The sequence below is a fragment of the Zootermopsis nevadensis genome, unplaced genomic scaffold, assembly GCF_977971745.1.
Source record: "Zootermopsis nevadensis isolate Lab colony 2312 unplaced genomic scaffold, Znev_1.0 Znev_ptg000019l, whole genome shotgun sequence".
Lineage (NCBI taxonomy): Eukaryota > Metazoa > Arthropoda > Insecta > Blattodea > Termopsidae > Zootermopsis > Zootermopsis nevadensis.
This window is the reverse complement of record NW_028259151.1, coordinates 10,000,001-10,015,932: the sequence shown is the minus strand read 5'-3', so window position 1 is coordinate 10,015,932 and position 15,932 is coordinate 10,000,001. Positions and strand designations below refer to the sequence as shown.

General features: G+C 42.9%; 1 protein-coding gene across 2 annotated transcripts in view; it reads left to right on the top strand.

Annotated features, from left to right (window-relative positions):
• The window catches only part of LOC110838517 (uncharacterized), a 56,274-nt gene extending 45,579 nt beyond the window's left edge, over positions 1-10,695 (top strand). For both annotated transcript variants that reach the window (XM_087351288.1, XM_087351287.1), the window contains 4 exons: positions 4,180-4,342; positions 5,715-5,929; positions 6,048-6,126; positions 6,588-10,695. In XM_087351288.1, coding sequence (XP_087207414.1) covers positions 4,180-4,342; positions 5,715-5,929; positions 6,048-6,126; positions 6,588-6,718 — 588 coding nt within the window. In that variant the 3' untranslated portion in view covers positions 6,719-10,695. The remainder of the gene's footprint in view (positions 1-4,179; positions 4,343-5,714; positions 5,930-6,047; positions 6,127-6,587) is intronic.
• Positions 10,696-15,932: the final 5,237 nt, after the last annotated feature.

The window sequence follows — 15,932 nt, the reverse complement described above, 5'->3', positions numbered from 1 at the left end:
GCGTGTGCATTCATTGAGATGCTGTAAAGTGCGGACTGTCAACTTCCTTTACCGTGAAGATATCCGTCTTCTGGGTTGTTGCGCTGTGTAGTCTGGTCGATGTTAACCAACGTTTCAGAGGTCATACTGCCTCCGTCATCAGAGTATGAAGATTTCTGTCTTCTGGGTTGTTGCGCTGTGTAGTCTGGTCGATGTTTACCGACGTTTCGGAGGTCATACTGCCTCCGTCATCGGGGCGATGAAGATTTCTGTCTTCTGGGTTGTTGCGCTGTGTAGTCTGGTCGATGTTAACCAACGTTTCAGAGGTCATACTGCCTCCGTCATCAGGTCATCATCGCCCTGATGACGGAGGCAGTATGACCTCTGAAACGTTGGTTAACATCGACCAGACTACACAGCGCAATAACCCAGAAGACGGATATCTTCATACTCACCGCTGTGAGAACCTCAAGTCTTCCTTTACCGTGCCAAAAAGTCTTCCGCAAACTCTAGAAATAAACTTTCTTTGGTCTGGAATGTCGCCTGAGGTGAGGTTCAGGTTAAAATTTCTTCGTTCCAGGGAGTACAGTGTTTTAACATTAGAATCGACCCTTTTCGAAACACAAGTCACTTCTTGTGAATGAATTTCTTTGCTGCCCAAGGATGGCGTGAGAGTCTGTAATTATCTGCGAAAAATTCTGCCAGACGAATTCGTGTTCGACAGTTGACATGGAGACTTGCTTGTAGACAGATTTTTCATAATATGATTGCCTTTGCCACGAAAATGTCTGGACGGAAGCGAGACTCATTCCTCCTCACTCGTCTTGTGACCCCACAGAGAACGAGGATGTACAGTTAGACGGGGAGAGGGGGGTAAGTACATCCTGTCCACTCTTCTTCAGGATATCGACTTCAATTGGACTTCAGTCTGTGCTAATGATATTTGTTCTGGAGTGGAGATTAGAGGGGCCCTACATTTTTAAGAGTAAAAACTCCGCTCCGCGTTTGGTTCCTCTGAGACGAAAGAATCCGTGCTTTTTTCAGGTCCTAAGATCAGGGCGACGCACATGCTCCTGTAACATAGGCATTTTCACTACCCAGAATGACCCTCACCTCTGCAATGATTCAGTATTTGCCAAAAATCGAGTCAATCTTATCACGAATACGAAGTGAGTGGCGTGTTATTGTAACACGCGATGTGTTACATTACGCAATCCTTCCTCTCCGGTGCTGGAAACCTGAAACTCTCATCAAGTTCCTGGGACGTATTACGTGTTGTGAGACATGGCCCTACTGTCGTGTATCAACGTGTGTCTGTCAAGATTCGCCGAGTACCTGTGTCGGATACTCTTTGTTTTCCTTAGTCACTTCAAGTAAAGGCCAACAGATCCTAAAAATCGGGTCACTCCGACATTACCAGCTCCTCGCTTATCCTGATTATCAGTGTTGAACGCCATTTGCAATTCCCGTCAATACGAGAGAAATGTCGTGTTGTGCGGGATTATATAAATAGGCCTTAAGGAAGTCATTGACCTGGAAGGAAACGCAGACTGCTGTCTCAGAGTGTCTGGCCAAGAGATTTGATCTGTTGACTTCTGAAAGTACAGCGAATTTTATTCTAGTCGGAGTAAATATCGAATTAAATAGCCACGAGTCACGTGCTTGCAGTCAAATCATGTCCTGAAAAAATGCTGGTAGTAGATGGTTTGTCCTCATGTGGTCGTGACATTTTATACTTTTCTGGAAGTCGACTAGTTGTTAACGGCACTAGAATGCGTTCTCATCGCTGTTCGTGCTTCATGTTCAGCCCATCTCTTATTCCTTAACTTAATCGCCTCCTGTTAAACATTGTCTTGAAGTTCGCTCAAGATAAGATTCAGCGGTGGGATCTTGTAAAGACGGCAATTAACCATCGGAATCCGTGAAATGTGTAGAATTTGTCGACCAGCCGAGAGATTATTAGCGTCTTCAGAAGGGCTCTGTTCCTTGGAGTTTCGTAATACTCTCATGAGGTGCTTGAAAATCTGTCATGCATCGGGTATTTAACGTTCCTATAGAACTGTGAATTTCTGGAAAATTCTATTGGATGCCATGCGTGTTGTGATCTCTTCCTCGTCAATATCCTTTAGCTCTGTACCGCGAAATTGATGTCGGTATTTTAATTAGGTAGTGTGAAAGCCATTACCTTCGCATTGTGCGTTGTTTCTGTGGAAATCCAGAGACTGTTCACCCGTGTCACCTCTTGAGGAATGCAAACAATTCTGTTTTCACGGCCTCCAAGTATAATCCATCAGTTCGTTTAACCAGATTCCGAGGTGTAACCAGTGAACAGTTGTGGTCTGTGGGCTGGTTATAGTTGGCGTGAGAACAATGCGTCTTGTATGCCGTGGGTGTGTGCACTCTGGCCAGAAGCCATCGTCGTGCCATTCTCGGTTTGATCGACTTACCTGTGTTGTGGGTGGGGCCCCATCACTCACTCTCCCGAGAGCCTTCCGTCTGGGTCAGGAGACCGCTGTCTGCACCCGCGAACACGAGCTCAACGAAGGGTGACGACGTTTAATGATACGTGGGAGGAGACGACTGAGCGTCTCGTTCCACCGAACCTCGTCTATACGCTGAATTTAAACGGGATATGATGAGCAGATTTTAAGCATTAAAATGCGTACTTTGTCCGGGACTGTGAGTGTGTCCGGATTTAGCTCATGAATGTCTTAATTGATGTGAATTAATTGTTCTGGGGGATCTGCACGAAACGTCTGGTCTGGTTACTGTGAAATGCAACTTCTGGTTCACGTGACGCCGATTTGCGCAGAAACTGGGAAACGTATGGCTTAGGACAGAAGACGATGGGGTCTGGAGAAAACTACGTAATGATGAACTTAAAAATCTGTACTACTCCCCCAATATTGTCAGGGTGAAGAATGAGATGGGCGGGGCATGTAGCACGCATGGATGGGACAAGAGGTGTGCACCGGGTATTGGTTGGTAAGCCTGAGGGGAAGAGACCGCTGGGGAGACCTAGACGTAGATGGGAGGATAATCTCAGGCGGGATCTATGGGAGATAGGAGTTGAAGGAGACTGGATTTTGGTGGCCCAGGACAGGGTCCGGTGGAGGGCTTTGGTTAATTCGGTGATGAACCTTCGGGTTCCGTAAGCCATCTGGTTGGTTGGGTCCACTATTTGGGAAGCCTGAGGGGAAGAGACCTCTGGGGAGACCTAGACGTAGATGGGATGATAATCTCAGGCGGGATCTATGGGAGATAGGAGTTGAAGGAGACTGGATTTTGGTGGCCCAGGACAGGGTCCGGTGGAGGGCTTTGGTTAATTCGGTGATGAACCTTCGGGTTCCGTAAGCCATCTGGTTGGTTGGGTCCACTATTTGGGAAGCCTGAGGGGAAGAGACCTCTGGGGAGACCTAGACGTAGATGGGATGATAATCTCAGGCGGGATCTATGGGAGATAGGAGTTGAAGGAGATTGGATTTTGTTGGCTCAGGACAGGGTCCGGTGGAGGGCTTTGGTTAGTTCGGTGATGAACCTTCGGGTTCCGTAAGCCATCTGATTGGTTGGGTCCACTACTTGGGAACCCTGAGGGGAAGAGACCGCTGGGGAGACCTAGACGTAGATGGGAGGATAATCTCAGGCGGGATCTATGGGAGATAGGAGTTGAAGGAGACTGGATTTTGTTGGTCCAGGGAAGTTCTCCACTGTCGTCCAGTCGCAGGTCCAGCACATTTGGGCCCTGAGAGAAGTCGATGGGAGGCCACTTAGGGTTGAGGATATGCCGATGTGTGCTGATTAATCAGGGCCGTCATAAATGAGTATGTAGCAATGGCGGAATGTTGATTAGCAGACGAAAACCGAAGAACTCGGAGGAGAACGTGCCTTCGACCGCCGCGAATTTCTTCTGATGACACCTGGGATTGGTCTCCGCGGTGAGAAGCTGAGTTTTGACGTCGTCTTCATTCTATTCTGATACGCGTTGTGATTTCTGTGCGTAGCGGTCGTAAATTCGATTCATTTTTTGTATAAAGCCGTCTGATTTTGTGTGCCTTCGTCGAAACCTCAAGATCACACTTGCGTTTCCAATTTACCAAAAACACGCAAATTTATTTATTTATTTGTGTATTTTTGTCTGTGACTTCTTGCGCTGCTCAAGCAAATGCACTTAATCCCTCCGGATGTGATTTCTGTTTTAAGGCGATTCTTCGGGACTCCGTTGTGAGCGTGGAGATCGAAGTGAAACCACACAATTTGGTTCCGGATACCAACTGCTTCATCGACTACCTCAGTCAACTGCAGATCATAGCTCGGGCTGGCACAGCACCCCAGCATTATTACACTCTGATGGTCCCTTTGGTTGGTAAGTGTCGTGTCTGTTTTATCGACAGCGCGGGTTGTGATTTCTTTGCGAAAACTATGATTTCAGCGTGCGAACCAGCGAAATGTCTGAATATTTATAGTTTTGTGTATTATGTGTACAATGTGAGTAACGTAAGTATTATGTCTGTCTGTCCGTCCGTCCGCATGTTTTTATCTCGGCATGACGCGAGCAGTCAGTGGCGTGGGAGATTTCTGGACCAGCTGGGAGACTGACAACACCTCCGTTCGACGGAGAGAGAACTCAATCCAACGTCCTGGGATTCCATGTATATGTGTCCTGGTGTCTTTGCTCCTACATCCCTCCTGATCCGATTGGTAAAAAATATGTTTCCGACGTAATCCGTCAACACTGAAAGTTGTTACGTCAGTGACTGGCCTTGAATCGAGAGAGAAATTATTGTCGCGGATTTATCGTATTGGATACCTGACGTAACGAGACAGGCCGAGCGAACGTTTCAGTGAGAGAGCAAAAGGAGGCTGGCGAGGGAGGGCGTTGACACTTGCTACTGGTGTTGATGGTACAGCAGGAAGCAGCCTGGTTTCTCTGCTCCCCGCTACGGCGCCACTGGAACTGGTCGTCTTTTCATCCACATGACGCTGATATGCGACCTGTGCCGTCTGCGTTTAAAATATGTACGAAAAAGATATTTTTTTACGTGGACATCACTGGACGCTAAAAACCTGACGAGAGTTTTTGTTGATGTTGTTCTGGGTTTTGGGTGGGTGAAGTGACTTCAGATTTGAAGGTGGAGACATTATGTCCCTCCTAAACATCAACCTCACCGCCGTGAAACCTCAAAATCTCATAAATTGCTTTGGGAATAAGTCTGCCAGCCAGAAGTGCCATCGTTTTGGCTCCAGCGAAAATGTAAAACACGTCTTGAGAATCAGAAAGTCGCTCTGTCTCTGGTATGAATATGGTGATATTGCGGGCGCCGTACGTCACAGGCTTGGCTGATGATGGATCAGCCTGCGTCGCCCTGGTGAAGGAGGTGAACGTTTTTCTTCCTGCACTTCTTGGCTCTGGAGCGGGTTCTGAGGTTCTCACGACGGTGTACTATGGGTTGCAGCGCCGTCTAGTCTGGCAGAAGTTTACCAGCGTTTCATAGGTCCTCGCTTCCTCCATCATCAGGGCGATGGGGGGGGCCTCCAGAAGGCAGTCAGAACACATCACATTCCACATCTTTTATGGGTCCTCTCCCGAGCCAGATGAATCCAGTACACATGTCCTGACCCTACTTCCCAATGATCCATGCAGTAACATCGCACGTGAAGCACAAACTGGAGACCCGTCCCTTCTTCTTCTTCTTCTTCTGGTTATAGTCGTTGACATGCTGTGCAATTCTTTGCAGTGTTGAAAGAACTCGAGGGACTGGCTCGTGGAGGGAAAGACAGAGACCATATACCCGTACCGTCCGTGGATCCGGAACATGCCGCCAAGGTAGCCGAAGCTGCGAAAGTGGCTCTCGTCTTCCTCAGATCTCGGAGTCCGAGAGTGCGTTGCGTCACTACCCGCGGCACCGTCATCCACACGTCAGCCTTTGCGATGGAGGAGGATACGGAGCAGGTAATCACATTTTGCGGTGAGGTGGGACACATGCAGCCCGCGTCCAAAGCGTTCATTCAGGTTCAAGTCGCTGGTTATTCAGGTTCACTGGTTCATTCAGGGTGTATTATTATTGCAGGACGAAAGAAATGATGACAAAATCCTTGCTACAAGTCTGAGTCTTTGCAGATCGTCGGAAAAGGATCAGAGCAAACCAGGTAACTTCATATTTAATGTGACGTTTGTACGACGACCGATGCCGACTCCAAAGTTTCTTTAAAACGGATTAGCGATACTTCATTAATACCTGGAATTTTAACGGAAAAGTTTCTTTAGCCACTGCTAATTATTTTTCAGCTTAAAATAAGTAAGTTGGCGTTGCATTTTGGTTTTTACCCGTTGCGCACTTTAAATTTACAGAATTTTGAGACGGTCTGACGCGATACTTTAAAATGTGTTTTTATACACTGCGTCTTAATAAATTAGACACAGCAACGATACTACCCGGAGCAAAGGGGCAGTGCGCGCTTGAAGTTTCGTAACTTCGCTTGAAAACTGAGGTGTCATCAGTCACGTGCCATATCTATCGAGAGTTATAAATGTTTTTATTGTAATGCGTGATAGTTGTTTACAAAATGTGGCGCATATAGTATGTAAGCTAGTCACGCACTGAATGTAGGTGAACCGCGCCGCCTGTACCGAGAAGTGGTACTTCTGACCGAGGATCGTAACCTGCGAGTGAAGGCGCTGGCAAGGCACGTTCCTGTACGCGAGGTGCCCGACTTCATGCAGTGGGCGGGTCTGGGCTGAACCCCCCGGCTCCTGTGAACCTACAGCGCCAAGCAAGAGGATAATCACCTACACGCAGAGAATAAAGACACGAGTACGCAGAGGAAGGCAACGCACACAGACTGGACTCGGGTAGGTCCGTCCAGCTTCACGTCAGACAAGGGATTAATCCCGCTCGGGGATAGGATGGAGCACGCTCATAAATATCTTGGGTGCTATTGTCACATCATCTTCTGATGGGTGTAGGGTTACGGATCAGCGCAATTTTTGTACGGGAGAAAAGGTTTAAAATATTATTATATGAATTTGTGGCCGTCAGTACAACTTCTGCGGCATTTCATCTCCTGATCTCGCAGTTGTTAGGAAAGGAGATGATGTACGCATGTCACCGAACTTTCTGTTATGTTGGCTGCCTGGAATTTTTGCATTCCTGTGCGAAATGGTAACAGTAATTTTGATAGCGACTGGAAACGAGAACTTATTTCTTCGTTTGAAACGTTAATGTGTTATTAATTATATTGCAAGTGACTTGTCATTATCATGTTGACGAGTGCGTGCGAGTGAATGTGACTTGTAGCTCACAGAGTAGCCATTGTACAAAATTACTTACTTATTTTTCTGATAGTTTTACATTATTTCATGTTTCATATGCACACACATCACTGTCTTTTAATCTCTAAGAAGACAGAAATTTAAATTGATATTTGAGCGTAAGTGATTAATTGTTTTGTTATGTGTCATAATGACCTTGAAATTCTTTTAAGAAAATAAACCTCTTTGATCCCTGAACAGTCGTTTAAGAACACTTGTGGCACGTCAGTAAGGGTTAAATAATATAAATTAAAATCATATTTCAGGTGATCTTTTTCTTCGCTGTATAATCACGTAAGCCGTTTCACCTCATCCAGTCGTTAGTGTTTCATATGAAAGAAATTTCTTCGCTTTGTCTGTGCAGAAAAGTTTGTTTTTAATGATACGAACGGACGATCGGCAGCTAAGAAGCTGTGTTACGGAACTTGAAAAAGTGCCGTGAAGTAACCAGAAATTGTGCTGATGCCATTTTGGTGGGGTGTGGTCTCCGTCACCGTCTGAGGCCGCATTCATCTCAGTAGTTAAATTCTTAACGTACATCCAGATCGATGACAGTCAGGCGATGTATATGCCGGATGATTTTATAGCCGCGCCGTCTGTTATTCGTGCCAGAACGACATTTTTAAATTGGAAATTATCGGACAGAGTAATTTCTTCCGCCTTTCGGCCTGCGCGTCGGACCGGTCACAGTCTACATTAGTCTAAACTTCGAAACAAACCAAAAAAAATTTTTTAGCGACATGTTATTTCACGTGTTCTTCTGTTTCTCGTAACGTCATGTTTAGGTTTCAGGGGCCATGATAAACCCTTGATTTCCTGTAATGACCTCGGGTATTCTGAAGTAATACCAAGAGGGAGTTCGGCGGAGTGCGTAATTGTTTTGCCCGATTAGCAGTGAACACAATATTGTTAAAATTTAACAGTTTCGACAACTTTTCTGAAAATTTTAAAATACACTTTATGAAATAATAGTTATGAACCATTTTATAAATTGATATGAATTAAAATTGTTACGTGTTTGAAAATCACGCACGCTTGAGTTTTACCTTTTATTATAAATACTAGGCCTGTGTCTGGGAGAATGAATAAATAAATAAATAAATGTCTGTATGTTTTTGGTGCGTATGTAAATTCTTATGAATCCTATTAAAAAAAATTTTGCATTTGGTTGTGAACGTAATTAGATAGAACGCATTCCCATCAATAAAAATTAGAGCTTATGTAAATATTTAATGTGTGGATTTGTTGGAGTTTGAGAAGAAAATTTACAAAACTTGGTGTGTTAATGTGTATTATATTATATTTTTTTTTTTGCATTTTTAACCTGTCTGTCGAGAGACATATCTAATTCATGTTTAATTTTAGAATATTAAAAACGAAACACTTAATAGGTTATTGTATGTAAGTACATAGTAAGAGTGATCTTGATAGAGCAAGGGCGAGACGGAAAAACAACAAATATTTAATTTGCGGCGATGAACGTCGTCGTCGAGGAAAAATACCGAGAGTGTCGATTGATTTTTTCGAGCGTTGGATTGCCGTAACTTATTTAGGAAGTAATTCTACGGACTTTGGTAAGCGGGTCGTCTTTTCTTTGCTATCTGATTTGAACAGAAGATTTAATTATAATTATTCTTCCTCGTCAAGCTCTCTGAATGTGTGTGACATTTGTATGCATATTTAAAGTGACATAAATTCTTGTAGTAATTTTAAGAATTTTTTTTGGGAATGTGGGAATTTGTTCGAATAATTTCCTACGAGATAATCATTCTTTTTTTTTTTTTTGTGAGGTTTCGGAAATGACGGGCTGATAATGAGCTTGTTTGAGTGTTAATTATTGTTGAAGCGCCAGTCCTTCACCTCATCGTGTGGCGTTATTGTACTTACCTTTCTCCGACGTCTTTTTTGGGAGTGCGTGGGTGGGCCTGAACTTGGATCAAATTAAATTGCTGTTGTCCAGGTACGGCTCCTGCGCCTTCCTTTGCTCTTTAATTATTATTAATTATGTTTTGTGTAATTGGCTATAATGTTGTATAAACAAATATGTCTCAGGAAATGAAAGTGAACTTGTTAATGGTTAATTAATGAAATTATAGTGATACAGATATTAAATAATAAAGCTCCTACTCGGAGATTTAATTTGAGACTCGAAAGTGGTCTTTATATTGGATTTAGACAACTTTTTAAAAATGTAATCATCGTGTCAAGGAGCAGGAAGGGGTAGTATTTTTGAGGGGATTTTTAATTCTCACTGTGGGATAAAATGGTTTTTGTATTAATTTTTTTTGGGGGGGGGGTGGTAGGGGCTGTGTGACCCTGCTGACACATTTAATTTTGATTTTGATCAATTTTAAAATTGTGTATTTTACGAGGGCACGTATTTTATGTTCTTTGTAGCTAAAAACGAGAGTCACTCTCCCCCTTTTCCTTGTCTTTTGAAATTGCGCATGAGGCGGCCGTGCTGCTCAGGTTCCCCGAGTGTACGACATGAACATGTTAATTTTTATTTCTGTCTTTAGTTTCTGTTGAATTATTTCAGCATATTGAAATATTTATATGTGGCATCAGATAATAAATATTTATTATTTTATTTATAATTTTATTAGCCTCTAATTTCTGCATAGAATTTACAAATAGTGTCCCCCCTTCTTTGTTGAACAGGTTACATATTTATTTTAAAATGTTGTTTCTTTTTAAATACCAACAAAATATCTTTCACTTGTTTATTTACAAAACATGATTATTGTTGCTCTTTGTATGTTCGAGATGTGCGACTTACAATGTCGCCAAAAGAATGCCGCCGCTGTCACTTCCAGAACTCCACGGGTTTTATCTTGTTCTTTGAAAGAAAAGGAAGCTTTTGGACGCATTTCTAAGAAATCATGGATCACATTCTTTATATTTTATATGTATTACGTATTATCATAATTATCGTGATTAATTTGAAATGTTCTTTGTTTTGAAATTTTGAAGTTTTAACAAAGGAAAAATCTCTCACGTTGAAGAATCTCCACTGGCTTATGTTGGTTGCTTTTAAAACATTTTTTAGCCCTGATTTTGGATGGAAAAAGAAATGAACTCAGATATTCCATCATCATCTTGAAATTGATCTTTTTTCAGTTTTAAAGTTTCTTTCTTCAAAGAATATAGGATTTTTTTTGGAAATGATAGCTAGAAGTTGTTCTTATATTGTTAAGCCTAACATTTCCAGTCTTGACTCCCAGTTTTGTCCAGTTTCCGGTCCCCCTTGCCTTACTTATCCTTTACAAGATGTTTTGTCCTGGATCAGACTTCGGTAATCAGCAGAAATCTTCGAAGTTGGAGGGCGTTATCAGGTAGCAAGCAATATTCTTAAGCTTCCTGGTATGTATGAACAAATGTATGTTATGAATAAAATGGAAAGTTGATTTTCTGTGTTTATGATTGTTTACGTTTTCAGCATGACACTAATTGGACACGTAAAACGTTTCTTCTTAGGTTAGATAGAAACTTTTGGCCTTTGTGGACTTTCAGGGGACTGGGAAGGTACCTGCTGGTTCACTCCCGGCGTCTCCTTATTCCTAACCTTATCTGTTACAAACTCTATCGGGTTTTCTATCTGTTACCTTCGATTATTTTGATGTTGTGCATTCTAATAGAAAATTAGATTATACTGCCAGGAACAAAATAAAGAAACATCAAAGCCAATTTTCTCTCTCCAGTAGTAAAGAAAACAGTTTACGTAATCATTACCGGCAGATACCAGAAGTAATATGGATTGTGTTTGTTCGTAAATAGCATTTTCGTGAATTTGCCCTGCTCCGTCAGAAACCACATTCTCCAAGTACGGCCGAACCGATTTCAAGGAGAGTATCAGCTGCAAAAAATGGAACACGGCTGCAAGAATTTAATATTGACATTGGTTATTTCTCTTTGTGGGTGATGGAATTCGTGTGCAGTAGCTGGGGTTGAGTTTTAAGTGAAATGCCGTAGGCATATAACTATTTCAATTTCTGTTATGAAAGTGAGGTTGTGTTGATCCAGTACAGTTCTCACGAAAAGCAATTACATACAACTGCGAGGGGAGATGCATAAAATATGTGCAGAACTTCCATTATAGAACTCGTTCAATAATAGTAAACTAGCAGCTTATACCACCGGTGATGATGTGAGTACACAATACTTTACAATTAATTATATTGTCCATATGTAGCCATATAAACGTAATGATAATATTACGTCACGTTTTCATGCACCGGCGGTACCTGTGACAACTTCATCCTGCGTTTTTTTACCGCTAGTTGTCGCCGCAATCGAACGACAGCTCCGCCCTCGCCGCCATTAAGCGAAAATTTGTTGATATGATAATGTGGTGTTTTTTTGTGTGTTCGAGGCTTGCGATGTTGTTGTTCAGGTAATGAAGGATAACTAATTTTTTGTTCCAAAATAAACAATTCCAGTGAGATATGTCGTAAAATAATGTAAGTGTAAGATTAGGAAAATGTTAGTTTCTTATGAACATGATAAATTGTTAACCTAAACTTGGTCAAATGAACACGTGCTCGTTGTTTGGCTCCGATGTTTAAGCGAGTCTTTTCTTAAGCAAGTAGGATCAAAACACAGAACGAAGGAAACTGGATTTTTCATTACTTGTGGCAGTTTGCTAGGAAATATGATAAAAATATTGTAATAATATGACATATTTCTCTGTGAGTACTGTATATTGATTGATTTTACGCGGTATGTCCACTTCAACTGTATGCCATTTTGTAATGTGAAGATATTCTCTGTTCACTGAGCAGTTGGACACTGATGTAGCCTTTGAGTCGGTACTTTGAGTGATGTTTTCTCCTGTTAGGAAGTGCGTGGCAGTGAAAGGGCATCCGTTATCTCCACATTTGTGCGTCACTCTTTACAAAAAGAGACGCAGTCTTTCAGTTCCAACCAAGTTGCACGCTAAAGTTTGTTGTGAACTTCAAACAATTGTTTTGTAAACTGTTGTGAGCCAATCCGGACAAAAAGAAGTCGAAGATTGAAAATCTAATAAACGCTTTCCGTCTAATGATATATTCCGGAGAGATTAGTTAACCTAAAGATTAAAATATACAAAACAATAATTTTGAGGGATGAACATAGATTGCAGGTGTTTGAGGAGGATATTTAGGCCTAGGAGAGAAGACGATGAGGAGTGGAGAAAACTGAGGGGAAGAGACCCCTGGGGAGACCTAGACGTAGATGGGAGGATAATATCAGGCGGTATCTATGGGAGATAGGAGTTGAAGGAGACTGGATTTTGTTGGCCCAGGACAGGTTCCGGTGGAGGGCTTTGGTTACTTCGGTGATGAACCTTCGGGTTCCTTAAGCCATCTAGTTAGTTAGTTGACTAAATCGTTAGAAGATACGGGTACAGATGAATAATTTTATAGATTTAATCGTTGCTAGGGTAACTTTTACAACACTTGTACTGTTCCTCTGCAGACAAAACGGCTCTACTCGGTCAGCTCTGTTCCTGTCAGCGATACGCACTGCGAAGTGGCCGTCTCGTAGGTAAGTTACACATACATTGACCCTGAAGATGGCAGCTGTGTAATTTTCTGTCCACTCGACGCGTTGGTTGCTTAATCTTTGTTCTTCCGAGGACCACGTCTCACACAAAACACGTGATTAAAATTGTAGCTTTGTTAAATGTTTGTAGGCGAGATCTAAGAATGCACCCGCGACAAATATAAACAGATTTACGACGCTTTCGTCTTTAAAATCTCTCAAAGGACTTAAGAATTCAACAAGTGGGGTCTGCATGGATGCGGCCCAACACTTGGATCGTTCTCTCTTATTCCTGATATTTATTTCTGTCTCATCTTTGTTAGGATTCCGTTGGGTGTCGGGCGAACACACGCGTTCCTTCACGATTACACTCTCGTATGCTTCTAAAACTCGAATCGTCCGTCCGTCTAGCTGGCTGGCTGGTTGCAGAGACCTCCTAACCCTGGACAGAGTACAGCGTGGTCTGTGTCGTGAGAACCCAAGTTCGTGACGCAACCAAAGGCCACGCCTTGCTTGTGTATTGGACTAGCTCGATCGTTTCTGCGGTTTGGTAGACATAATCAAATATTCTGCTGACGTTACCGATTGCCAGTGCAGAACTTCCACCCTATCTTATCTGTCTGTCTCTCCGCCAACCTATTTTAGGATCTGTCTGTATATTACATGTAGGAAGCTGACAGTGTGGATCAGAGACGACAGAACTCTGCAATGCAGTGACATGGAAAATGGACCTTTCAGATAATCTCAGTATTAATATCTGGCCTTATGCAGAACATATTATTTTGTTTGGATTAAAGTGACTGGTTCGCTTTGCGTGAAAATTCAGTCGTCCTTTGTGACGTGCTGGAAACTCACAGCGAAAGATAAATTATTACGCACCGATACTCGTATTTTCAATACGCCGGATTAGGCCTATAATTTGTAGCTTACAGTTGTGGGGTGTGCGAATTAGTTTGTAGGGATCTGTGACGTGTTCCTCACAACAGGTAAAGTACATTCAGTCAGTAAATTTCCGTTTAGGTCTTGTCTTATCTGTGACGTAATCGGCTGTCATTTGTTTACGATCAAATAGAAATTTTAATGTGGCAACAAATTTTGGGAACGGTACCCAATTTTTTTTTATTATTATCTAGTGTTCTCTCTGACGACAGGTCCATATGAACAGGATCCTTCCATCCTTTTCTCGGACTGGGACCTGTTCAGATACAGAAGTGGTTTTCCATTGCCTTCTTCTGTGTGTGAATGGAGTAATTGTTGGGATGCCACGGAGAAACCGGGGAAGCCCCCGGAGGAAAACTCCGTGTTGCCTAGACCACGGCCTTGCCCAACACAAGTTATAAATTCGAACCCGAGACCCCAGGATTACAAGGCCAGCGTTCTAACCGCTAGACCACCTCATCTTATTATTATTTAGTGTTCTGTCTGACGACAGGTCCATATGAACAGGATCCTTCCATCCTTTTCTCGGACTGGGACCTGTTCATATACGTTCTTGGCAGATGATCCAAAAGTGGTTTGCCATTGCCTTCTTCTGTGTGTGAATGGAGTAATTGTTGGGATGCCACGGAGGAAAACTCCGTGTTGCCTAGACCACGGCCTTGCCCAACACAAGTTATAAATTCGGGCACCGCCGGGAATCGAACCCGAGACCCCAGGATTACAAGGCCAGCGTTCTAACCGCTAGACCACCTCATCTTATTATTATTTAGTGTTCTGTCTGACGACAGGTCCGTATGAACAGGATCCTTCCATCCTTTTCTCGGACTGGGACCTGTTCATATACGTTCTTGGCAGATGATCCAGAAGTGGTTTAACATTGCCTTCTTCTGTGTGTGAATGGAGTAATTGTTGGGATGCCACGGAGGAAAACTCCGTGTTGCCTAGACCACGGCCTTGCCCAACACAAGTTATAAATTCGGGCACCGCCGGGAATCGAACCCGAGACCCCAGGATTACAAGGCCAGCGTTCTAACCGCTAGACCACCTCATCTTATTATTATTTAGTGTTCTGTCTGACGACAGGTCCATATGAACAGGATCCTTCCATCCTTTTCTCGGACTGGGACCTGTTCATATACGTTCTTGGCAGATGATCCAGAAGTGGTTTGCCATTGCCTTCTTCTGTGTGTGAATGGAGTAATTGTTGGGATGCCACGGAGGAAAACTCCGTGTTGCCTAGACCACGGCCTTGCCCAACACAAGTTATAAATTCGGGCACCGCCGGGAATCGAACCCGAGACCCCAGGATTAAAATCCGTGTTAGCTGTTCTGGGGTTCTTGCATTGGGGGGGGGGGGGGGTTGGCGGACGTACAGGCACGGGGAAGCCAAGTTTTCTTCGCGATGTCGCCGAGAACCCGTTATGTATTTTTCATTCCCAGAACCAGTGAACCGATGTATTCCGAAGCTAAAGATCTGCAAATTGTGCAGTTAGATAACTCAGTAGGTGCTGGATATGTTTCGTACGTCACATGTCACAGCACCGTTAATGCATGTGGCAACCTGAAAGTCGCACGATATGTCTTGAGTGTGTTTTGTTCGTGTGTGCCTCTGTTAATATTCAGCGTCGGAATATCACGTCCGATTGTGGCGTATTTGAAAATGGTGTTCGCCATTACTTCGGAATAACTGGGATTATACGCGGACATGCCTTCAGAAACCACTGGAAAAAAATTGTTCTTATTAACTTCGACAGTGTTTGGAGCCGTCCGTCCTTTGGAATGTACAGTCCGATGTGTTTCGACCTCTCTGTAAGCAAAGTTAAGAAAATATTTATTAGCATAAAACGTCATAAAATATTTTTTTTGAATTTTAATAAAGTTTTAAGAACAAGAAGTTTGTCTGGAATAAAGTTTATACTAACAAATATGCTATTAGACATTCAGGCATTGATGTTTTCAATATCCGGTCGATTTTAACGGGATTTTCCGCGCTATGAAATGACACTGTAAAATCCAGAATACGATACAAACTGCAGGGGCGCTAGGCTTTAAGACAGGGCTGAGGCGTAAAATACCACAGAAAGTTAATGCAGTTCGTACACGAGTCATAAGTTACAAACGCAGAACGCCGTAATCGAAAGAGAAAGGCCCTATTATTTCCGAAAGTTCTGAAGAGACGTAA